The following is a 26,254-nucleotide window of genomic DNA, read 5'->3' on the forward strand; positions in this document are numbered from 1 at the left end:
ACAGTCCTGTGTATTTATTTACACATCTTATCATTTACTTAGAATAGAAACCTTAGCTGATAGTTTTGCGATAGAACCACACCTGCGAGATACAAACCTATTTAAAAAATATAATCTTAACATTTTATTTCTTCCAAACGGTTTAAAAAACAACTAACAATAAAACAGGCGTTGACGAAACGACGCAATATAAAATGCAATTAAAACATCAGAAAAATTATTAATTTTTTTTTTAAGATGTCGTGTCGTTCAGTCGCACGCCTGTACAATTAATACAAATTACTGAACTTTGTACAAATATATTTTCGATACGAGATGTGTAAGAAACTATGTACTTAACAATCCTAAGCAAAGTTTGTGTGAGCCATTTGGTCATTACAATAACATGGGGGTGTCAAAATGGCCGATAGAAATCAATTTCACACTTTTATATACAACCATAGATAATATCTATATGAATTTAAATTGTTTTAAAAAATTCAATATTTTAAAAGTATAAAAATATACCATTATTTTTAATAACTTATATCGTCAAAGTTATACTAAATTGTAGTAATTATTTTATAATGTTTTAAAATTGCCTAAAAGAACGAAAGTAGTACAGACTATCAACTTTATTTATAATCTGCACTTAACCGCATGGCTCACACACTTCCACCAAGGAGGCCACAATTAAAATCTCCTTACAGGCGCGATAAAAAGAAAGAAAAACTCAGTAATTCTAAAGCGATTACTCTTTATACTTAAACTAGTGGGAATTATACCTATAACATAGAATTACACAGGCGTGCGCCGCGCACCGCATCTAAACACAATAAAATATCTCTTCTCTATTCTAGAAAAATAAACAGGAACGACAACTGACGTCTGTCACTTTGACGTTTATGTGACAGTTGTTTTTTTAATATCAAATAGGCAATGGTGATGTGGCTCAACAGCCAATAGATGATTTAGTAGATTAAATAACAAAGTAATGATAATGCAGTTATTAAATAGCAATATGAAAAATCTATTTTAGCATCCATTTAATGATTGCATTGATCAATATTTTTACCAGTAAAATATATGACAAAATCAAATACCTAAATTTATTTTTTTCTTTTAATTTAAGAAATAATTATTTAAACCTGGACACAAATATTTTTTTTAAATTCTCAGTCACATTATCGTCATTTCTGTGTATCTTTAGAGAATGAAAGTAAACAAAATAATGATTAAAATAAGTGTATGTTGCGGTGCGGCGGGCGATAGTTTTAATATTAAAGTGTGGCTTACTTCACTATGTTTGCGGCCGAACTGGTCGCTGCTCACGAGGATATGAGCTGCAATAAAAAAAAATATTTATGACAATCCAAATATTTCTATCGGTCAATTTTTTAACAACTAACAGATTTAATAACAAATTTTCCATATCTGACGATTAAAAAAAATAGCAAATGAAATGATTATTTTGTGTGAACGATAAAACAAAAATGAAAAATACAAGAAATAATAAAAAAACAAAAAAATGTCTACCTTGTAAAGAAAAGCGGGTGATCATCAATTCCACTTCATTTTAGATATTTTATTCTTTCATAATATATTATTATTGTAATAATATATAACTATGTCCTTTTATAAACTATAGGTATCCTATGTAGACATCTACACTCCGCCCTTAACTCCTAACATCTTAAATACACTGCAACAAACAAATACAACAACATAATAACAAATAAAAAGGCAACATGCAATCTAACAATAAACAAAACAATTCAGGAAGCAAAAATAAAAAAAAATGAGAATATTGGTGGGTGCATGCAACATTTATTTAATCTTACAATTTTTGTATGGATGGATGGTAGTTTTCAATCTAACCGGGATTTGATTCAGGTTATTGGTAACACTTATTATCTTTCTTTTTTGGATAAATGGATGTTCGTTATAACTTATCTCCAAAATGTTTTAACAGATCTCCATGAAATTTGGCACAGATGTAGAATATAGTATACACAAACGCATAAGCTACTTACTTACTATATATTTTTTAATTTTTCAAAACTGGTACGTAATGAATGTTTGTCTGCGTGTTTGCATACGTACCGACTTGACTGTTGCCTTGATGAAGTCCTTCTTGTGCGCGAGGTCAAAGTCAGGGTAGTGACTGTACACCTGCTTGCACACGGTCTTCATCGTGATCTGCTCCAGATTCGCGCCGTCCAGGATCTGCTTCACGTACTTCTTTATCTCCTCGTCCTTACACAACACAATACATTACAATAAATACAAAGAACAATAAATATAATACAACAAAATGGTCTGAAAAGCCCGGTGGGTAAAAATGGAAAGCAATTACGGTAGCTCATATGCGTGTAGAACCCAAAAAAATTATACAAGTAACCTGTCAATGATAAAAAGGGACAAGGTTCTTATGTTCAGGTCTCACCAGGTTAGAAAGTTTTTGTGACCTACTTACTACTACTATATTTTTATCAAGTATATAAACAAACAGAATATAATTTTCATAAAAACTGAATAAGAACCCGAGCTTTAAGAACCTTAAATTTGTATACATTTTAAAGCACGCATTTGTAAATAACTGATAATATATATACAGCAAAGCAGACTGATAATTTCAAGCTATGTAGTAGTGACAATGTGTTGTATACTCACCGTGGGCGGCCGCTTAGCCTTCTTGTCTGCGGGCGTGTCTGACTCCTCCCCGCTCTCCTCCTCTTCCTCCTCCACCTCGCTACCCGCCTCCTCCTCCTCTTCGCTGCCCTCGCCCGACTCCTCCTCAGAGGACGCCTTCTTGCCCTTCTTTGCCGGCCGACCTACAGGTTTACCGGCTGCCTTCTTTTTAGCTACATAAATAAACAATTATATTTTTTTCAGAATACACTAGAATCTCTAAAAGGTATTAAATACATACTTAGGTAAAAAATAGGTAATTTACCTGGCGGTGTGGGTGCTTTTCTCTTGGCGGGTGTTGATTTAGTGGTGCCGATCTTAGCTGCAGGTCCCTTGCGGCCCTTCACCACCGCCGGCCGACCACGCTTGCCCTTAGGCTCTTGCTAACGTGCAAAATAACAAACATTATTAAAAACCTTTGAGTAAAGATACTAGTTTTCACAAGAAATCATTTTAAAATTAAATAAACAAAAAAAATGAGTATTAATGACAACATAAAGAACCCAACTGACAATGTTCTAATATGTATTGTTATCGGTGAGAGCTAGCAATACATTTTTCAGGTTTAATAGTTCGGCTGTCAAATTAGTGATATTATTCTAGTTCCATTATGTCTTAACATTCACAAATGACATTTGTCACTTATTTATATAAGAGTAAGGTATAAAATGATGTAACTTACGTCAGACTCATCGACCTCGCTGCCAGACTCGGCTTCGCTCTCGCTCTCCGACTTGTCGCTCTCATCCTCGCTCTCGGACTTGGCTTTTCTACCGCGACCAGATTTATTTGCCCCCTACACATACACAATAGGGTGGGTCAAAAAAATCAACTATTTTTTTTTTTACAATTAATACGGAAAAATGGGTTACTAGGCACCTTAAAAAAATTCTCACCAAATATGAACTCTTAATTTTAATAGGAAGATCCTCCGCGTCGCAGTTTTTCATTTTTTTCTCAGTCCAATAGAAAAAAATTCATTCCTCATCATTAATTGGTCGTACAGAAAAAATTTTTTCAAGAATTTTGTAGGAAATTTAATGCTCTACAAAAAAGGTATCTTATGTTTTTTCCGTAAACCTCACCATTTCACTAATATTGAAGATTTAAGATTGATTATTTTAAGTCAAATGTCACTTTTGTTTATGAATTTTATAACTCGACAAGAAATGGCTATTATTGAATGCGCAATAGAAATTTTTGTAGCAAATTAACTGCTCTATAAAAATGGTATCATATGTTTTGGCGATTAAATTAAGCGTTCAAAAGATATTCATCATCAAACTTTCATATATACCGATTTTAAGAGTTTTTGATCAAATAATCGAAAAATTTCAATTTAATCTATCAGTTTTGAGAAAATTTCATTTTTTGTCTTTAATGTAAGTATTATTTGAATTTTGTTTTCAAAATTTTTATTCAATAATTCCAAACTTTTTATTTTTCATCATTAGAAATCACGATCATGTTGTTTTTTTATAACGTCTTCAAAACGTCTTAAAAATTTTTCCACTACAGCTGTATATTGTCCTTGGGAAAATTTCTTCTGTAGAGAATTTTTGTTTTGTATTCTATTTACTCTGTTTCCCTTGTGAACTAGCGCCACCTACATTTTTCTTTATAGTTATATTGTTTTTATTTGTTTACATTTTCTACAGCATTTCTAGTTATGATCTCTTAAACTCTTAAAATCGGTATACATGAAAGTTTGATGATGAATATCTTTTGAACGCTTAATTTAATCGCCAAAACATATGATACCATTTTTATAGAGCAGTTAATTTGCTACAAAAATTTCTATTGCGCATTCAATAATAGCCATTTCTTGTCGAGTTATAAAATTCATAAACAAAAGTGACATTTGACTTAAAATAATCAATCTTAAATCTTCAATATTAGTGAAATGGTGAGGTTTACGGAAAAAACATAAGATACCTTTTTTGTAGAGCATTAAATTTCCTACAAAATTCTTAAAAAAAATTTTCTGTACGACCAATTAATGATGAGGAATGAATTTTTTTCTATTGGACTGAGAAAAAAATGAAAAACTGCGATGCGGAGGATCTTCCTATTAAAATTAAGAGTTCATATTTGGTGAGAATTTTTTTAAGGTGTCTAGTAACCCATTTTTCCGTATTAATTGTAAAAAAAAATAGTTGATTTTTTTGACCCACCCTAATACACAACGTACATATTTTAATAATAATTTAAAAAATATTACAGGGCGTCTTAATCAACGGCATAGAGCTTACATTGTATGTAGTTCAAGTCCATTAACATTTAATGTTTTATCTCAATGAGTGCGTAAATAAGTCCTCATTTTGTTTGATAAAATAGAGGCTAGCTCACCCGCAGCCTGGATCAATATAACCACGCAAAGTTAAAGATAAATTCAGCGGTATTTGTTGCACATTTTACTTAATATTGATTGTAACAGATAATTACAACTTACCCGTCCCCTCTTAGCTTTAGGCTTACGACCACGTTTGCCAGGTCTGCCTGCGGAGGAGCGGCGGCCGCCCGACTTACGCTTGCGGCCAGCTCCACCGCCAACGTCGCCCGCCTCCGGGTCGAAGTCAGAGTCCGCCTCAGAGCCACTCGGGTTAAACGAACCCTATCATATAATAATTTCTTAATAAAATAAATAATCCACACTCTAAGAGTTAATACGTCTACTACGAGTGCTGCAGTAAAGCTTGAGTCAGTCAAATAACTTACATCTGAATCTTCAGAACCGTCTGTTTTAGGTTTAGGGCCTTTGATTTTCGTCTCTGGATCAGTCTCGTATTCCTCATCTGAATAACCTGTTGAACAACATAATTACATGACATCAAACTCATTAAAAAAAATCCTTTAAACCTTCCCGCAAATATCACGCGATGCAATGAGATGACTTGCATTAAGTTCACATATTGTTGTCTTTATTTTATTTTTTCAAATAAAAGAGATGACAATCTCTTTATATACAAGTATTACGACTATGGAAAGCCACTGTTCTTTTTTTTTGCCTCTATCTCTAATATGGTGGTCAGAGCAATTTTTCTTCTCGAACTTTCATTCTGAATACTTTTTCTTTCCAACATTCGTCTTCTTTTATTCTTATTCGGGTGGGATTCCCAATCTATCTTATCTTGTAACTACTCTTTATTTATATTTTTCTATTTAAGTCACTGTTATGTTGGTCCATATACCTCTGTTATGCAGTTTGACGGCTGCAGAGCGCCGAGGTCGTCCACCGGGTGCGGTCTGCGCGGGCGCAGGTCGGGCCACACCGCGCGCATGCGGACTGTTCGCACCTGGCTGCTGCAAGAACCCCACCAACCGCGCCGCAAGCTCCGATGATGAACCTAATTTTAATAAATTACAGTGAAACTTGGTTAAGTGGGACCTGGATAAGTGAGAAACCTCCATAATTGGAACTCATGCTGAGGTCCCAACACTTTGGCACTGAATTACCTCTGTTAGTGGGACGAGGTAAACCTCTATATCTGGGGTTTGTTCTTTCGATTTTTCATCATAGTTACCTCTATAACTGAGACAGCGAGTAAATTTTATATGCATAAACCTCTGTAACTGAGATAACATTGTTTGTTTACTCATTCTTATTCTACCCACAAATTCCACACGTAATTTCAAGTACGTAAGTACAAATTTTGAACGTTATTTTATTTAATGATCGCACCTGTATAACTGAAATAACCTGTATTCTCACCTCTATTAATGGAACCCTCTGTAAATGAGACATATATTTATTTATACCTGTATATCTGAGACACTGGGTAAGTGGAATACCTCTATAAGTGAAACAACATTGCAGGTCCCTTGATGTCTCACTTAACCAGGTTTCACTGTATATTAAAACCACTGTCTACTTAATTTGGCTTAAATTTTATCACAATATTGTATGTGACAAACCTTTCTTATCCAAGTCCAGCATCTCGCACATGGTACGTAACTGTTTTGGCTCCATCTTAGATGTCTCTTCCAACTTGGCCTTGTAGTCTGCGGAACCTATTGCCCACTCGTATCCTTTGAACTTCTTTATGTTGCGCTTCACGTTACGGTCGAGGCACAGTTGCTGTAAACATTATTTTTATATATCTAATTCTAAAAAAAAAAAGCCTAAACAAGCTTGACATTTAACCACAGAATTTCACTACCATGACACTTACTTTAGTACTGAGACTACAAAATGTATTTATGTGTCACGGAAGTGGAATTCTACGGTTACCTTTATACTCGTGAATTCTTAACTATTTCAGATTTTTTTTTTCGAACATAATTATAAAATTGCAGTCCATTTATACAATTTTGCTTCACTTAGATCTACAAAACAACAATATTTTCGATAAAACATGAAATAGTGTCATGATCGCTATGCACAATGACCATCTTGTACAAATTCAAGAATTAATTTGGAAAGACATATAGTTCCCAGGTCATTTTATAGGTTGCTGGCTATTTGCTTTATAAAAACTTACTCCATATAGATATTGATGCAGCAGCTTTTGGTCCTGGGTCTTGAAGCGCGAGAGAGAGACCTCGACGTTGCTGATATGCCCCAACGGAGTGCCCTTGCCAGCTGGCAGTGGAACTGGCGGTTCCGTAGGCTGGTACACAAAAAACAAACATTAAGTAAAGATTTTTAATGTATTTCCGTTATTACCAACTAATTATTATTAAGAGTGTACTCAATATGTATATAAAATTGTGTCAAATTTTACCTCCTTTTTGGGTTTAGGTTTAGGCGCCTCTACCTCCTCTTCTTCTTCCTCCTCCTCCTCCTCTTCGCCCTCTTCCTCGTCACCTTCCTCTTCCTCTCCATCGTCTTCTGCGTCTTTAGCTTTCTTAACCGGTTTCTTTACTCTATCGACACAAATTATGTATCAAAATTTGCAGCTAATGCATAAAATAATGAAAATACGCTGTAAATTTTATTAAATCTTTTTTAATAAACCCGTGACTCTAAAATTAATGCAACATTACATGTATCAACAAAAGAACTACAAAACTATTTTTTTTTACAAAAGGCGACAAACAAGCAAGCGGCCACCTGAATTCTATCTGTTATCCTACTATAGACATCCGCAATCGCAGATACGTTGACTAATTTTAACTAACGGACGCACAGAAAGAGAATATTTCTCCTTCCTAAAAGAACCCTCCTCCGTTAAATCCACATCCCCATTCCTTCCTTATAAGAAAAGGGTGAGGGAACTAAAATTAGGCATCCGGCGCTAATGTTTTTCCAACAAGATATCTTAGTAAACATAAAATTAGTGGTCGTAATACAAGTTTTAGAAATAACGAACTGCCTTTCCTGGGTCTTTGCAAACCTCTAGCATACATCTGCAACTTACATATTACTCATAATACTAAAACACCTTACTTGTCTTTAGCTTGTTTCTTATCATCATCTACTTCATCTTGTTCATCACCCTCTTCCTCTTCTTCTTCCTCCTCTTCCTCATCTTCTTCGTCTTCTTCTTCAGTATCCTTTTTCATAGAAATAAGAAATTTAGAAACCAGAAAGTATTCAATAAAGCTGAATATATAAGCCTTATTGAAACAAAAAATATATAAATCGAATGATGCCTTAGTCCCTTTGCGCAAAAGGCGATTTAATTTGTCGAAACAAATATTGTAAGGTTACGTTTCGTAAATCACGTTGCGGCCGCTTCGTACACACAACGTTGAATTGTCGACGGGAGTTGTTTATTCGGTTGGTACAGGTATAGCGACTATACGTAAACTCTATAGATTTGCTCCGCCATCTTCAAAATGGCAGTGACTGTCACGACGATCTTGACAAACAGGTTGCGAGCGACATTTCGCGATGACAGATAGAAATGTCGGCAACGCGCGCTGTTACGAACCTTTATGACTGTGCACTGCGTAAGTCTTAGCTACTAAAATCGCCAAGTTTCAAAGACTTACGTTGCCTTGTGTACGAAAGACCTTACACTTGGAAGTCAATCAAAACTTATAAATTAATGAAATATTAAGGTTATTATTTTACAATTTTTCATAATAATATAAAAACAAAACTGACCTCTTTCTTGGGTTTCTTTTTGGGTGCTAATTTCTTAGACGACTTATCATTTTCCTTGACATCTTCTTTGTCATTCTCGTCATGGGTTTCACCGTTCTCCTCCTAAATGTCAAACATTTTAGCATTATTTTTTGAATAATGAAAAAAATATTTATTTCTACGGCGTCAGTAGTCTTCGTTAACCCTTTGACCGCCGCTGACTGATATTATTGACTCCAACGTGGTGATATGTTTCACCATACTGCTTTCGGTACAAGTACTGCATCGTTTATTGGTAAAGATCGCATTTCGCAAGCCTACGCATAATCATTTCAATAGCCATGATTTGTCCAAAAACCGCGCCAGGCTCAAGAGTCACAGTATAAAAGGTTTGACGTATGTTTAAGCTAAAATGTATTTGAAACACTGTTGTAAGTTTTTTTATTGTAAGAAAGTACTTGCTTAAGTAAAATGTGTATCTTTAAATAACTAATGTTGTGTACAAATAATTAAAACACATCAAGATAAAATCATCGAAAGTAATCGAATTGTAATCACATCCAATCGTATACATAGGTGTCACCCTCCTATTAAAAGGAGTAAGCCCCTCGTCTTTAATAACAATTATTAAGTATTAAATGCCCTTTATGTTTCGTAGAGATTAGATACAGCTCGTTTAACGAATGGAATCCCGTCGCCATGGCAACGCCTACATACAACATATCCAGAACGCTTTAGTGTCTTTTGTGAATTATTTTTTACTAATGTCGAGAACATATACAGATTTCTGTAGATTGATGACAGTACCTTGAATGCTACACTAACTTAGCAAAATTTAAACAGGAATGCAAGAAAAACCTAACGCCTTTCTTAAAAGTTGGACCTAGTAAAGAAATATTTTTGTAATCGTAGACTTAATCGTGGGTTTCCGCTGCCTAAAACATATTATTCTCTCATTTCTTCAAAGTTCACTTCAGACTGTACGTTTTTGTACGTTTTGTCAATAAAAACCTACCGGATTTTTTTTTATTAACTTCTATGAAATATAAATTATTTTTCCGCCAAGGATAAAATTCAATTCAGCCAGATCAATCAAAGGTTTTCTTTTATTTGTTTTATCTTTTAATTAGTCACTTACCTTTAAGTCATCGCTCTTCACATCCCTCTTGTCGTCTTTTGAGTCTTCGCCGCCTACATCGTCGTCATCCTTCCCGTTGGCCGTCGTCGACTTTGCGTCTCCTGAACAAAATCGAACATTTAATATGACATAATTAGCCGAAACTAGATCAAGATCACATGAATTTAGCCGTTATTTAATTAGTATACAAATATTTATTTTTAATACAAGTTGTCGCCGGGATTCCGTTCATGTGGAATTAAATAAAAACATTAGTAGCCTATGCATTCTTCCAGACAACAATCTATGTGCGGAATTTCATCAGGAACAGTTTTGCCGTATTGGAGTAACCTGCTAACGATCCATCCATCTAAACTTTCGCATTTACTTGCTGTCACCCGCGACTTCGTCAGTGTGGTATTAAAAAAAGTAGCCTTCTCGAAAGTCCCGTCAAAATCGGTCCAGGCATTCCGTAAATTACCCGGAACAAACGAGGCCTTACAGACGGAAAATTGTTTTTGTTTGTAACCCAAACATCATGTTCGCAATTTTTTTTTCGATAACAAACAGACTCTCCAATCTTATTAATATATATGACATTACACAAAAGAGATACAATATGCCCTGTACGTGTACTTCGACATTTTTAACTCACAGTTTATCACAGAAGTAGTTTACATTTAATGTCAATAATAAGTAGTACATCAACGCGTAATCTAGTAAAAACCTTTCTCCTCTGTATTTTTCCGTGTACAAACGTAAATAAATTAAAAAGATTATGTATTTTTTAAAACAATTATCATGTTTATTTTTTGATGAAATCTTACTCCTTCTTCTTTGATTTTATTAATACAAAAGTTTGGATGGATGGATATTTGTTAGTATTTACTCTCTGGATGAACACATGGGCTACTTAATAAGTTTATTTTTAATTCCGATCTAATGAAGTCTCAGTCAAAAGCTCTTTTAATATTTAAATGTTAAAGTAAAAATATATTACGTATATACTCTTTTATCAGCCTCATAAATCAAAACATTTTTTTTCTTTCACTTTACTTATGCCAACAGACGATCTTAATAATCGGCACTGACACAATTTTTATAAATAGAACTTAAATATTTACATAACCTTTTTGTGTTAAGATCATAAATCGATTTACCTTAAAACTCTTATAAAAAAATGTCATCTCAATTTTATCAGAGAATTACAGAGACGACAATATATATCGGTGTTAAAATAAATAAAATAATTTTGTAATATGTAAAAAAAACGTAAAAAATATGTACAGAGCTGGAATGATTACTAGAAAAACGGACACCTAACCTTGTAATTATTGAAGTCTCGTTCATTCGCAGTCAAAAAAATGAGATAGCAATGTATTGTTGACAGTAAATTCTCGATATAATTTATCGCACATATTTTTGCGAAATAATGATTGTTTACAAACTTTAGTCCTTCATCTTACTAATATTATAAATGCGAATGCTTGGATATATGGATGGATGGATGTTTGTTACAAAATATCTCCAGAACAACTAAACGGATCTCGCTGAAATTTTGTATAAATATAAATCATATAGTCTGGATGTAAAACGCTTACAAATTAAATTTAATGTTTTTTTTAAATCGGAGTCGCGGACAACAGCTTGTACTAAATAAACTTTAGAAGACATTCACTTTTATGTTTGTGTGAATGAAAGAAAAATACTTACCTTGTATAATGACATGCGAGACACAAGTAAAAAGTTAGTAACGTAAAGCGCGATAAACTTTAAAACCATCAGGGGAAAGCGGTGTAGGCAAACACAGACATTTGTTATTCACTTTATACCAAGAAATTCATCAACACAACTCCAAAAGATGTTAAATACATTTTTTAAAGCAGTCTATAATTTTGTCAGTAATTTTTTTTTCAGAATCAAATAAAAAAAAATATTTTTGTATTGAGAAGTTCCTAATTTTTTTAGGTATTGGAAAAGTAAACAGTATTTAAAAAATTGTGAAAAAAACATTTAAAAGAAGAGTTAAACATTACGTTAGAAAATAATTTTTTATTTAAACATGAATGAGCTTCCTATGGCCTTGAAAATTAAATACGTATAAATTAACTTTGTTGATCTAAAGCAATAACTAAGTTACGAATTATCAGTGACTTTTTTGAGTCATTATTTTTGTAGCATTATTAGTTTTTTTATTATGTTTTTTACTGTCATGGATATTTTTTTTTAAATTCCTGTTCTATAACTGCAAAACCAATTATAGTTTAAAGTAAGAATAAAATTAAGTCAAGAATTAGACTATCGTTACTTTTTCGACTATCATGTTTTTTTTTACATTTTTTTTGTCTATCATGACTGGAATTTTTTAAATTTTATTTACACACCCGATTATGAATTTAATGGACAGACAAAACAAGCCTTGGTTAGTTGTGATGTAGATGAACACAAATCAGCAGACTATATTAAAAAAAAATCCTGACCTTCTTCGGTTTGTTTCTCATCCGTGTGATTTTGTTCTACATCCGCTTTACCTTGTGCGTCGCCTTGAGCCACAGACTCACCCTTAGAGTCCTGCGAGGATTCATCTTCTGTTGTTTGACCGTCACCACCAACTGATTTCTTGTCTTCATCCTGTATTGAAATTTAATATATATAAGACTTCATTCTTTATTGCATAGATAATTTTAGTGTTTTACAAATTATTTAATATGAAATGTCACATTTCATTATACATTGAATTAACACATTCAACGCCACCAACTTGTTTGCGGACTTAATTTTCTTATTAAAAATATTAGTGGTACTGAATGTGTTACATATCTTTTTATTGTTTATTACATTATAATGTAAACTAACACAGTGGTTAAAAACATTTTTTTTATCTGGTTTTATGTCTTGAAAATTCTAGTTTACATAAGCCAGTAGGGTTGTCAAAATTGACATTTCAAAATGTTCATGTATTTCATAGCTAACTTTTGTAATCCCTACACAAGCACATACTTGTTAGATTAATTTTTATAGATGGGTTTTACTCATACAAAAATGTAATTATCAACCTTTAATTTTCTCAATTTTATTAAAGTTTTCTTAACACTGTCCATGACATTTTACATATACCAAAGTGGGGGGTAAGTGTGAAAATACATTTAACATTACATTCTATGAAACAATTAAACTTATTTTTAATTAACTTTTTTTTAATTTTTTATAAGTGTAATAACATTTTTTTTAACATTTATGTTCACATAATCTTATTTTACAAGAGATTAATATATTATTTATGCCAAGTCATTCTGATGTAATTGAAGATTACATTCGTTTATCATTAAATGGGATTTAATTTAATGATTTTAGTTTCATTGAAGGGAATATAAACAGTCATTATATATATTTTTTTAATTATTGTAATAATAACTAATTACATTACCATCAGGTTAATGGCTGATATAATACAAGTGATAAACTATAGATAGGTATAATCTACGCTTACAATTTTTGTCATAATATCATTTTCATAATTTCTTTTTAATTTCTAAAATACATAAATAAATTCCATCATATAAAAATTATAGTTTTATACCAGAATTCACATCAAACACTACGTCTTGATACCTTTGGCGTCGAAGTTTTACGTCCTTTAATCGAAAATAGACCTTATTCCTTCAGCATAAAACATATATTTCAATGTTTCTACATCTATCGCTATACACTACCGTATTGTCTATGTGCAGTATTTATACATACGTATATACTTAACATCTATGTAAGAACATAATCGAAAATGGAGATTTTCTCAAATGCTAATTTTACATTTCAGCAACTTGATTGTCAAAAAACATTGCGTTGATAATTAAAGTAACGAAAATACGTGAATACGCAAAAAAAATCCAAGTAGATACCAAAAGAGGTCATGAATAAAGGCCCCTAAACCGGAGACTTGAGTTTTATTTACATCGCTTGCCGCGTTTCGAGCGTGTATAAGAAGGCGCGAGGTCGACGTTCAGTGGAATAACAACATATCTCGGGCCTCTGAATAGAAAATTCGCAAGAAATAAAATATCAAGGTCATGCGGATTTCCTATCAATGTCATATAATATCGTGCACATTAACAAAGGCCCTGCAACGAAATGCAAAGGGGCGGGGGTGTCCAAAATATGCGAATTCTTGAAAAATATCCCATCAGAATCAGTTTCTTTGACTGATCAGAACAGCATTCACCGTTTTTAATGCATTTTATTGACTTATATTACAACCCTCCGTGGCGCAGTTCCCGCGTTTAGCGGGAAGCGAATGTTCTGTCAGCCATGTTGAGACGCAGGCAAACATTTGTGATATAACACGGAAATAACATCACTTCACAACTAGAAATGTTCTTAAAAGACGCGCACCAATACTAAGAAATGAAATTAAAATATATATTTCACAACTATACCTGATTATCACTGATTTTTGCTTTATCGGTATCACCCGACATTTTTCCTACGAAGAAATTGAAAGCGAATTCCAAGCGTCTTCAAACACCGGACAACACAAATGCACGCACCCACAACATAGAAAAAAAAAGTTTGCGTTTCGTTACACGGTTTTAATAACTTTGAAATTTTGTATAATTTTTTGTAAAATAATTTAATATATTCCACGTAAAAATGTTCTTCGATTTTCAAGTAAAGAATATCTTAATAAAATTATTATGTTACTGTAAATTTTTTCTTTGATATTATTTTTTTCAGATCCCGATAGCCATTTTGAATCTTAAAAATGGAGTATTTTTTATAATATTATATTTAATATACTAGCTGTTGCTCGTAAATTCATCTCTGTAATGTATGCAATGAGTCTCTTATTTTTCCTTGGTTTCTTTTCTGTTCTTTCACAGATATTTTCCGTTAAAATATTCAAAAGCACTGATACCCGAAGAATAAGTAAGGGTAGATGCATATAAAAATAACTATGCATACATTTAGTCATGAGTAACTCAACTAAAATTGATGACCTATAGGTCAGCCATTGGTTCACATGTGTGAAGAAGATCAGTAAACTGGCTTAGACTTCAGCTCAAGTTGTACCTGTACTTGCATAGAGTTATAATTTGCAGCTTGCGCCTTGTCGGTTCTCATACATGTAGTACATCACGATAAGCTGTGAGCTCCCAATTTAGTTGAGTTTGGTCACAGCAGATTTACACACGTCTATATACATCTTCCAAATGTTTGGATGAAGAAGTAAGAAACGTATGCCCATTTCGCATCATTTTTTTTAACTCCGTAATCCGAATTTCTACTCATTCCTTTCGGTTATTGGTTGTGAAAGTTTTTTTACTAAAACTTTAGTGGTTGAAATACTATAATCTATGGTTAAAACGTGTTGCGTGGCTGAATGACTGTTGACTGTTGCCTTTATATGAGTAAAACATTATACAAACTTTCTTTCTGATTATGGTTCGCGTCGTTCTCGCAAGTTGCGAGGCAAGTGTCTAGCGATTTTGGATAGATATCCTTTATTAATGGCTGCCGTATTCCGCAATTGAATGTGCACTTTAATCAAACATGAGTGATTATTCTTCTATGGCTACGCTTCCGAATAATAGCCAAACGGCGGGATTTGCGGCTGCTGTACAACGTGCTAGCTTGGTGAGTAGACCGACATCTGCATAATTTTTGACACCGTCGCATTTGTATTTTCAACAGATAAAAATTTGTTTCATTCGTTTTCAGTTCGTAGTATATTGAATTATCAATCACAATCGACCCTCTTTTTGATTTCAAATAATTGTCTACTGACATTTCTTTAACTAATACGTTGTATAACCTATTTTTTAATTTGGCATTCCATTGTTAACAATTATGATGCATTAGAACGAGTTAAAGTTTTGTGAGCGTCGCAAATTATTTACTTTATCAATTATCGTAGATTGCGGCTAAAATTAGCGGAGGAAGTAGCAAGAGGCCTCTTGAAGACGGACCGGAACCTATTGCAAAAAAATTGGCGCCAGTGGATACAGTATTTCCTCAACCACCACAACAACAACAACCACCAATGAGGTTTGTATTGGTCTTTTCAAATATCTTGGGGGCACAAGGTCATCGTCGTGCTGCGTAAAGCCCTCCCCTCGTATCACGCTACGTTGCGCTACATCTAAGTGCGCAGCGACTCGCCAGAAGTTACGAGCCACAAAGATATTTTAGAAGACTTTACCTGAAGTAGAATTCTATTTACAAACAATTACAATTATTTACCCTACAGTTTAAAATTAAAGAAAAGTTCAATTATGATTATAGTTCTAACATAACAAAAATTGTCTGAAATAATTTCTTAATTAACAACCCCATAAAGAAGAAGATAAAACATTTTACTATTATATGTTTTGTCAGCTTTAGTCAATGTTAATGCACATCTTGGTATGAGATTTGATAATGTGCAAAGCTTTACTGTTATGTTTGCAATAGCAGTGCAACAGCAGCAGTAGCGGCAGTGGCAGCGGCGCGCATGGCGGCCAACCCCGCGCCCCCCGCACCGCCCTCCGGGCCCCCTAACATGATGCCTGACCAGCAGATCAATGAGTACATTAGAGTGCCCGACAAGATGGTTGGATTAAGTAAGCCATTATTATTCTCTATCTACCTAATATAATACTAAAATGTGAGAGATTTTAGAGCATGAAGTGCTGTTATTGATATCAACGGATAATAATGTAACTGGAGATGTTGTTGCTTTACATATTGCCTCTTCTCCTTTTTCATAAAAAAATTAAACACCTGAGTGACAATTGGTATCATAAGACACCCTCTTGTTCATACATACTCCAAAATTTGTATCTACCTACGTACATTGAGTTAATTTCAAACTATCCTGCTATTTTGCTTGGTCAAATGTTTTGTGAAACAAAAAGTTTTGACACTCCATGATAACTCAAACTACTAATAAACATGTAGAAGTATGGGCCCAAGTAGTTTAGAAGAAATTCAATGTGATAAAAAAATATAGTTTTTTCTAGTTATTGTATGCAACACATTTTGTGACATGTTTATGGGCACCTTTCACTAAAAAAAAAGGTTGTCGTTATGTTATAGGTACTGGTAAGATATCTTAAAAACATTGACATAAAACATACAATGTTTCTCATACATTATTTATTTTATTGTGACTATGGTTACTAATAAAAACTGCTTTGATATTCTGCTTATTGAAATTCAAATGATATACTCAAGTAGACTGCATAACTTTAGGAGGGATCTTTATGTTAGATGACTGACCCAAGATATATAAGCATAAAAAACATAGGTTTCTTTGCTGAAAACATATTGTTTTCTCTTCTATTCACCCTGAAAATACATATAAATAACAATATTTTTTTTTCATGAATGTTTCCGCAATGGAAACACATACAATGTTAATAAATACAGGAAGAACACCTCAAAAGAAATGACGTCATATTTTTTGTTGGGACAAAACTGCAATGAAATATAATTCTGTCTTTATCTTGACAGGGATAGGGCTGGCAATGCTTTATCTTAAAATAATAGGGTTGTCAACAATTTGTTTATATGCCATAGGTATATTCTAAATGCATTGAATACATTAGTCATAGGTCGTGGTGGTGAGCAGATCACACGTCTGCAAGCAGAGTCAGGCTGCAAGATACAGATGGCACCAGACTCAGGCGGACAACCTGATAGGCTTTGTACCCTTACCGGATCTAGGGAAGCTATTGCTAGGGCCAAGTAAGTATTTTTTTTATATTACAAGTGAAAAAATAAAAAATACAATTTACCGTAACAAAATAAATAGACTATTTAATTCAACGACTTTGTTAAAGTGTAAAGTTACATTCTATAACATTGTAACTTCTTGACAAAAACTACTATAGATGAACTATCTGACTTATCATAGGTTACTGAAACCAAAATGTCTATATAGAACATATTACCTTAAACAAAAAAAATATAAAAATATGTTTTGTACAGGAATTTTGATCTCAGAAACGAACAATTATTTAAGTAGATTAAGTAATTGTTTTAGTTACATGTAAGGTATCTTTGCACGAACTTATTGTACTTACTCTTGAATTAAATATATCAGAAGTTGGTGTCAGCTAGGATATGTGTGATTGTGGATTACAACTATTTCTTCAAACAGGGAGCTGGTGAATCAGATAGTGAATCACAGGGGGCGGGAGAATGCCCCTCAGCACCAGGATATCCAGGGTGGAGGCCCGCCCATGCCGCGATCCGTCGGCGGCGGCGGTGGCGGACTCGCTATAACTGTATGTCATTCGTAACTTTTATACATCTTACTAATGAAACGCGAAAGTTTAGATCAGGTGGGCCAAAGGGGTTAAAGCATTGCTAATTCTCACTCTGTCTTCTATTGACCTAAGTCAGAATGAATAATAATAATAATTGATCTTAAAAGTAGGTAATTTGGCCATGGCGGTGTGAGGTAACAGTTCATTTTGGAAAAGGGGTTACTTGTCCAAAATAGTTTGGGGATCCCTGGTTTAAATGGATGGATGTTTGTTTGAAGTTATCTCCGGAAGGGCTTAACAGATATTGATGAAATTTGGCACAAATGTAGAACATAGTCTAAAGGAACATATATTCTACTTATTACGTTTTTATTTGATTCCGCGCGGACGAAGTCGCGGGCGACAGCGAGTCTTTTTATAATTGTGTTTTTAAACTTAAATTTTTGTACTTTTCATTCAGTAATGCCACAAATAGAAACTCTAACAATTTTATAAGATATTACTTAAGGTTAAAGTTTGAAATTAACTGAAATCACATGACATTAAACTATTTTACATTTATTTTATGTTGTTTCCAACATATAAATTTTTGGTTGGTATCTTTTCTTATAATATCTTGTTTGTGAATTTAGGAAGAAATAACGCTTCCGGGGCCCAAAGTGGGTCTTATTATTGGCAAAAATGGCAAGACCATAAAACAACTTCAAGAGCAGTCCGGGGCTAAAATGGTTGTTATACAGGATGGACCTAATACTGAATATGTAAGTAACAGTGTTAAAGAAACAATTAAGATAGAAAAAAAGAAAAACATGTAAAAAAATATTTGAAAGTGGCACATGGCAACTTTATTACTATAACTTAATATTATGATCAAAAGAAATAACAATTTGTGGCCTGCATAAATCATAAATGTAAGAACTCAGAGGTCTAATTATATTTCTCTTTCCCTTCCCACCCATCTCTTACAAGGAAACGATGGGAAGCGGAAGTATGTTTGACTGAGAAGGGGAAACCAGTAAGGAAATATCTTTCTGTGCGTCCCCTCCTGACTCTGTCCTTAGGCAGCATTCGTTTAGCTTTTTCGACGAATTAAGGTGGCCGCTTATTCGCATGCCACTTTTTAATAAAAAAAATTTATAGTTGTAAAAAAAGTATGTTTGGAATATTTTGAGTCTATTCCTAAGATTTTTCACTCTACAAAAATATATTAGTATATTTTTAATATATTTTCAATGTTATAGGAGAAACCACTTCGTATATCTGGTGATCCGACCAAAGTGGAGATTGCAAAGCAACTGGTGTACGAACTGTTAGCTGACAAAGACATGCAGCAAGGAGGCCAGCGGCCACCGTACGATGATGGGTACTCACAGGATCAAGGCAATGGACTTGGCACTAACGCTACTGAGGTATTTTTTTTATTATTACTTATAAGAAATTACAGATTGTAGTGTTTTGTCAATTTTTGACTAATTCATTTTAATTAGATATTAATCAAATATTTGAAATATAGGACAAAAGCATCAAGCAAATCCTTATGTCATCAAATTGTATAAAAAAATTAACACATAAAATTTGACAAAAAAGTTAACAAGTACTTTAGTAACACTTCTTATCTATATATATATATAAAAGAAAGTCGTGTTAGTTACACTATTTATAACTCAAGAACGGCTGAATCGATTTGAATGAAAATTGGTGGGCAGGTAGCTTAGAACCAGGAAACAGACATAGGATAATTTTTACCCCGTTTTCTATTTTTTATTCCGCGCGGACGGAGTCGCGGGTAAAAGCTAGTATTCTATATTCTCTCGTTGGCTGTAACATGTATATAATAATGTTACCATATTACCTTTAGGTGTTAGTACCAAAGATAGCAGTGGGTGTAGTAATAGGACGCGGTGGTGACATGATTAAGAAGATACAAGCGGAGACAGGCTGCAGGGTGCAATTCCATCAGGAGAGGGACGACGGACCTGGAGACAAAAGGTATAGATTTGTATTTAAATAATTAAATTTAAATTGAAATGGACAGGAAATAAACTTTCTCAGCTATTTTGAAATCAAGATTGATTTTTACTTGTTTCCTAAATGCTGAAAAAGCCAATAGTTTGCATTTTATTGATATTTCAGATGTTACCTACAAGGCAAACCTCACCAAGTGGATCAGGCCAGGCAAATGATTGAAGACCTCATCGCCAGCGTCACTGTGAGTTTACGTACATTGGAAATGTTTCGAAGACATTTCAAATCTTACTAATATTATAAATGCAAAAGTTTAGATGGATGGATGTTTGTTTGAAGGTATCTCCGGAAAGCAGAACGTAGTCTGGACTAATACATAGACAACTTATTACGTTTATGACGGAGTCCAGGGCGACAGACTTGTTTTGATATAATTATCTGATGTTTGCAAAGTTTTGGTCTTCATTTGAGATACATAACAGATTAATTATACCACATTGAAATTTGTTTTGCCTAGTCATTTTGATTACTGGCATTATTTTTTCTTTTTTTATTGAATTTAAAACCGTCACAAGTGGAAGTTGATTTCTAAACAGCGTCGCGAGCAGGATGTGCGTGCGATGCGGGGTGCTGGCGGCGGCGGCGGCGGTAGCGGCGGCGGAGCGGGGGGCGGCGGCGGTGGGCGGGGCGCGCGGAATGGTGACCGCGACTATCAGTGGCAGGACACACCCGAGATGCGCGTCACATTCACCATATCCAATGTCAAGTGCGGACTCATCATTGGCAGGGGTAAGTCAACTTAGTTGTTACAGAAATTTTAACTTTGGGTTAACTGACTAGGCTTAGAATGAATTGCAAGACGATTGCAAATTTATAGTATCCCTCGACAGTTTATAAATTGGCGATTTTAAAGTGTTAGATTGATTTTTACAAGACTAAATTAAATATTAATTAATTATTATTATCTTTATTTGTAACAGAATATGTTGTTGATGTAACATATTATACAATCAGGTGGTGAGGTGATAAAGCAAATAAACGCGCAGTCGGGCGCGCACTGCGAGCTGGACCGGCGCGCGCAAGGCGGCGACCGCAACAACCGCACCTTCTACATCCGCGGACACCCCGATGCCGTTGAGCACTGCAAGCGCATCATCATGGAGAAAGTCGGCATGGTGAGATAATTATAATTCTTAAAGTTAATACAGTTCAACCAGGTTAAGCGAATATTGGATATGCGAGAAACTTCTTTAAGCAAGGGTCATTGTCCGGAGTAACCTCTATATGCAGGAAAATGTCGCGGTTCTTTGGACTCTCTTTTATCGAGGTTTGACTGTACATCTAAATAGGATATGTCAAGTATAGTTGACTTCATTAATGGTGGATAGCAAAATGATGATATATAATGAGTGTACTTGTGATGCGAGTACATTTGTAAAAAAAAAATATATTTAGTAATGGCCAGGTTCTATTTCCTTGCGGCAGTATGTGTAATGTTATGTTCTTTGCAGCCAGTAACTTTCATCCCTGAGGGTAATGGCAACGGAGGCAATGGCGGCGGGTCGGGTGGCGGTGGTCCCGGTGGCAACGGTGATATGTACGGTGGGCCCGCATCAGGCCCGCCCGCCTGGGGGTACAACCCGCATTGGCACCAGCCCGCGCAGCAGCAACAAACTCAGGTACACTCTTACACAGAGTATGGTCAAAACATTGTCAAAAAATTTATTAAATCATTTTAGTGCACGACTGTACTTTTAGTAACAGAAGTAGCAGCAACACTGATATCCATGTTGATGCATGAAGTCACTTTTGTGCACGACTGTACCATATTAACATCAGCAGCTTCAGGTATATAAGCCCCAGAGAATGTAATAGTTTAGTGTGCGACAGTACCTAAAATATAATAGCACCCACAGGTACAATGCCATACATACACATATAAAGTGACTTTAGTATGCGACAGTACCTCAAATAGCAATTACAACAGGTACATTCCCACACAAAACATTATAAATTAAGTGAGTAAAATAGTTATATCCATGTAGAAAAAATTATCCTTTAGTAATTATCAAATAATTCCTTGGTACCCAGCAACAAGTAAACATCAATCCGGTGACTGGTCAGCCAGACTACTCGCAGCAGTGGATCGACTACTACCGGTCGCTAGGACTGATGCGCGAGGCAGAGGCCATAGAGCAGCAGGCAAAGCAGCAGCAACAGCAGCAGCACCAGCCGCAGCAGCCAGGTAATAACTCACTGGCAAATTTTTTATTTACCAATTTACAACTAGACTCTGGCTAGAGTTATTATAAATTGAACCGAATCATAACAGTTCTTATCGATGAGCAGATAAATTCATTTATTATTTGTGACTAAATATGTTTCTTTCTTAACGACAACCACTTAAAATAAGCGCCACATCAATGTGGCAGTTAGTGATCTTAGATAATTATTATATAAAACATTATCAGGGCCATCATCGAGTCCTCCTAGCGGCGTGTCAAGCGGCGGCGGCGGGAGTACACCGGGTGGTGCGGGCGGCGCAGGGGGTGCGGGGGGCGGGGGCGCGGACTACAGCGCTCAGTGGGCGGAGTACTACCGCGGTATAGGCAAGCTCAAGGAGGCTGAGGCTATCGAGGCGCAGATGAAACTTAAGGTAAGCAGATCTGTTATAAAGGGTGGCTGAAATTATATTTTACATTGTATTGTCGACCTTGAATCAAGGTCATTTAACTCATTTCGTGTAAAGGATATACAAATAGGAAATGTCATTACGTCAAATACAACAAATTTTGTTTTAAAGACTAACTTCAGAAACTAACAATGAATTGTATGTGTATTCGTATTTAAATTTAAGTTACACTTTCTTCTATTGTTATCCAGGAACAATATCAGCAGCAGCCGACTCCTACTTCGACGGCGGCTCCGACGCCCTCCCCTGCGGCGCACTCGCCCGCCCCCGCGCCCTCCGTGCAGTACAACGCGCACTACCCCATGTACCCGCCCGGCGCGCCCGTCTACCCCGGCTACGCGCCCTACCCCTACCCCGGTGCGCCCGAACATCAGCAGTAGTGAGTTGCAACTACCTCATATACATAGCCACAAATAATTAAGATACACATGCATATAAGATACAGGATGTGTTTTATACCCAAACTAATTTTGCCTTTTTTGTATTATCTCTGACGAATAAAGTAACATCTTTGATGGATATCCCATATAAAATGTAACTTTATTCGCAAGAAGGATCGAAATATGTAACTGGTACGTTTAGAGTCGTTAAGTGGTCACTAAGGGTTCCCCTTAGTGTTGATTTAGTATGAGAAATCTTCAGTAAGCATTTCTTACTTGACACTTAAACGTCTCTAAATATAGTATTAATTCTAAAATGAATTTCTTGTGGTTTCTGAAGTCGCAATATAATAAGACCTTTTTTGCTGCAACTGCAATAATTTTATTTCTAAACTTATCAAGCTGTAAATAAAAGGAATTAATTGAAATGTAACTTTTACTTTTAGAACTGACTGTAAAAAAATGCCTTGTCTGAGTTTTTTAACACATTTTATGCCACAACGATTTTCTTCGTTTCGTCGAGATCCGTGTCACTGAATGTGTTAAACGGTTACTTTTGTTGATTATTTTGTTCATTAAGCAAAATAGCTCCATTATATTGTGGCTTGTTCAATCGTGTTCGTGACGTGTGGTTATAAGCTTTTAAAATAATTTTTACATCAGAGTAATAAAGAATTAATTTTCTACGTTAATTGGATAGTAGAGAAGCAAGAAGTGAGTTGACGAAAGAATGGAGATCTGTGAAACATGTTTGATGAATAAATTATACATAACTATATTACATAGGTGTCAAATTAAAAAAAATATATCGAATATTCTTAAGTAGAAAAATATTAAAATAATTAATTAGTTATTTACATACATATAGATATAGTCGAGACAACCCTAGAATGTTTTTTTGCGTTATAAATTCAAAATTCGAATTTCTTTTTCTTTTTTGTATTTGTGTTAACGTTGCCACACTTAATATTTGTGATTACTGGCTATTAACATTTGATTTTTTTTTACAAAATGATCATCATAAAAATGTGATTTATTTTCTTTTGTTCGCAACTAACTTTGGACGGCAGTTATCACCTGTCATCACCAGGTGAACTGTGTTGTGATGTTGCATAATAAATGTTGTCAGCTTTTGTCAACCCTGTGTTCATGTAAAACCATTTTAAAATGGCCTTTGAACTTGTCATAATCTTTCAATGTTAGATCTATTAATATTTGTCTTAAGTTTCATTGTCATTAACGATTACATCTGATGAATAGAGTTACATCTCTTTTAAGATCAATTAAAAGATGTAACTCTTTTCATCCAGGTCCAGGATTTTATAGTAACTTTATTAAATTAATAGTAACTTCGAATTCAAGTAATACTTGACATTTCACTAAAAAAAAGTTTCTCCATCCAGTATTATCTATGTTTTAGACTGTTGCGTTTTAAAATGTTTTATAGAGTACGTGTGTTTGTCAATGCATGGATGTGTTTTGATGTTTTTATTATTATAATTTAAAATCTACAATTTAAAAAAAAAAATTGCCATTTTATTTACAACAAAAACTATTTTATTTGTTATTGGGCATGTCTTTTAAAATCGATTTTTTTTTTCAGTATTGCATGTGTAAAAAAGTTATAAAATATAAGGTGTATAAAAATGACAATTCAAGTATTACGTAGTATTTGGCATAGTATATGTGAACTTTGTGTCAGTGTGTAGTGTTGCAGATGTAGGCCAGTGCCCGGGGTTGCCTGAACGAGAAACGCTATTTATTACCGTAATAAATATTACCGAGTTGTGTTGCCATGTTGTTCTGTTTGATTTCAGAGCGCAGAAGGAGCGAGCCCGTAAGCGCACCCGAAGAGAACTCTCCGTACTAGATTGTAACTTTATGTCGCATACTATCGCGGAAGCGAAGCGGAATACATGCGAAATTTGATGTAATTTTTCTAGATTTGGGACTTTTCTGTGTTCCGTTTTAGTGTCTCGGTGTTTTACAGGCAGTAAGCTTAATATTGGTTTCGTTTCGCTTTCGTGTATGTGTGCACATGTCTTAATATAAGCGAATCCGTTTCCACTGTCGACCGTCAACCCGCAATAAATAGTTTTTTTTAACACATAAAATTTTGGACATATTTTATTTCTTGTGGGGTTTAGACAGTTGTGTACTACGACTTGTTATTTTTGAGATTATAACCGATTTTTTTTTAAATAACATACTTGTGTTTATGAATTTGTCATCGGCTGTGTGGTGTATTTGTATTATTAATTACGGAATATATTTATTGTCACCTGATTGGTACTGTGTTGTGTGGATACTGATGTGTGTCATGCCAGTCTGTACAGGTTTAAAGTAATGCCACACTGCCTTTAAAGATGTAATACGACGGAGCTATAAAGTGAGAGAGAGACGGAAACGGAAAAAATAGTGATACTTCGCCGCTGAGGAATGGAGGTAAATGCACTATTGAGTGAATTAGATACACACACTATTACATTATAATTGTGGACTTTCACGGATATTTTCATATGTAATCTTCGCTTCCCAATTGTGAAGGACGACGATTCTAGATTTGGTAGGATTTTTTTATAAAATTAAGGGTTCGTTCCACTAAAACGGAACAGGTACTTAGCATATTAAATTCTTACCTTTAAAAACTTTAGTAATAAGATTTAAAATAAAATATTAAATAATAAAAATTATAAATTAAAAGGTAATTTATGTCACATATATGTAAAAAAACAATAACATTTTATATTAAAAATCACTAGCTGAAATAAAATCATGTAACTTTTTAATTGAGTTTTAACAACACACGCGTTTGAGTATAAACAATTAACTTTATATAGCTCGGTTCGTTACCGTTTTGTGGAAATGCACCTTAAATGAACGAATCAAATCTAGATTCCGAATTCTCCGCATAAAGATGACTTAATTTCAATAATGTCTAGTTGTAAGTATAGGGTTTAGAGTTGATGTCGGTATTTGAACTATCTTCCCAGCTCATTAGGTTAACGAAGTCGAACACAACATTTAGAATTACATAAACTTAGTATATATGTATTTAATTGATACAATTTAGCTTTGGATAATAACTTCATTTAGTTATCGGTATAAAGAAGGCAATGTAAGTCCAAATACATTCCTTCTCGAAATTATTTC

General features: G+C 34.3%; 2 protein-coding genes across 6 annotated transcripts; one reads left to right on the top strand and one right to left on the bottom strand.

Annotated features, from left to right (window-relative positions):
- Positions 1 to 1,105: 1,105 nt before the first annotated feature.
- LOC106718645 (protein DEK) lies at positions 1,106 to 14,360 on the bottom strand. 2 transcript variants are annotated; one of them, XM_045684448.1, is made up of 17 exons: positions 14,252 to 14,360; positions 12,380 to 12,449; positions 9,840 to 9,940; positions 8,723 to 8,824; positions 8,060 to 8,166; positions 7,395 to 7,536; positions 7,152 to 7,280; positions 6,586 to 6,748; positions 5,862 to 6,017; positions 5,389 to 5,474; positions 5,123 to 5,284; positions 3,353 to 3,466; positions 2,936 to 3,053; positions 2,653 to 2,843; positions 2,083 to 2,235; positions 1,516 to 1,681; positions 1,106 to 1,322 (listed from the first exon to the last, which is right to left on the bottom strand). In XM_045684448.1, the coding sequence occupies exons 1-16, from the start codon at positions 14,291 to 14,293 to the stop codon at positions 1,673 to 1,675; spliced, it is 1,845 nt and encodes a 614-aa protein (XP_045540404.1). In that variant the 5' UTR covers positions 14,294 to 14,360; the 3' UTR covers positions 1,106 to 1,322; positions 1,516 to 1,672. The 2 variants fall into 2 exon arrangements, with proteins under 2 accessions (XP_045540404.1, XP_045540403.1); XM_045684447.1 differs by having other exon boundaries at positions 1,107 to 1,322; positions 12,299 to 12,449.
- Positions 14,361 to 15,227: 867 nt separating this feature from the next.
- On the top strand, positions 15,228 to 25,723 carry LOC106718781 (far upstream element-binding protein 3). 4 transcript variants are annotated; one of them, XM_045684613.1, is made up of 16 exons: positions 15,228 to 15,449; positions 15,730 to 15,860; positions 16,266 to 16,414; positions 17,408 to 17,540; positions 17,956 to 18,082; positions 18,697 to 18,825; positions 19,306 to 19,473; positions 19,923 to 20,053; positions 20,198 to 20,273; positions 20,626 to 20,818; positions 21,044 to 21,204; positions 21,541 to 21,708; positions 22,121 to 22,274; positions 22,501 to 22,685; positions 22,913 to 23,100; positions 24,919 to 25,723. In XM_045684613.1, coding segments are annotated over exons 1-16 (2,178 nt in total). In that variant the 5' UTR covers positions 15,228 to 15,365; the 3' UTR covers positions 24,920 to 25,723. The 4 variants fall into 4 exon arrangements, with proteins under 4 accessions (XP_045540569.1, XP_045540568.1, XP_045540567.1 ...); XM_045684612.1 differs by having other exon boundaries at positions 16,269 to 16,414; positions 17,402 to 17,540; XM_045684611.1 differs by having other exon boundaries at positions 15,229 to 15,449; positions 17,402 to 17,540.
- Positions 25,724 to 26,254: the final 531 nt, after the last annotated feature.

Source organism: Papilio machaon, chromosome 26 (assembly GCF_912999745.1).
Source record: "Papilio machaon chromosome 26, ilPapMach1.1, whole genome shotgun sequence".
Classification (NCBI taxonomy): Eukaryota; Metazoa; Arthropoda; class Insecta; order Lepidoptera; family Papilionidae; genus Papilio; species Papilio machaon.

Excerpts from the sequence above, each read along its gene's own strand:
- LOC106718781 (XM_045684611.1), top strand. The coding sequence starts at position 15,366 with ATGAGTGATTATTCTTCTATGGCTACGCTTCCGAATAATAGCCAAACG. Across the intron at positions 20,054-20,197 it reads GACGGACCTGGAGACAAAAG|ATGTTACCTACAAGGCAAAC; the intron begins GTATAGATTTGT and ends TTGATATTTCAG. Across the intron at positions 20,274-20,625 it reads ACCTCATCGCCAGCGTCACT|CGTCGCGAGCAGGATGTGCG; the intron begins GTGAGTTTACGT and ends ATTTCTAAACAG.
- LOC106718645 (XM_045684447.1), bottom strand. The coding sequence starts at position 14,293 with ATGTCGGGTGATACCGATAAAGCAAAAATCAGTGATAATCAG. Across the intron at positions 9,941-12,298 it reads TGAGAAACAAACCGAAGAAG|GAGACGCAAAGTCGACGACG; the intron begins GTCAGGATTTTT and ends GATTTTGTTCAG. Across the intron at positions 3,054-3,352 it reads GCGAGGTCGATGAGTCTGAC|CAAGAGCCTAAGGGCAAGCG; the intron begins GTAAGTTACATC and ends TTTGCACGTTAG.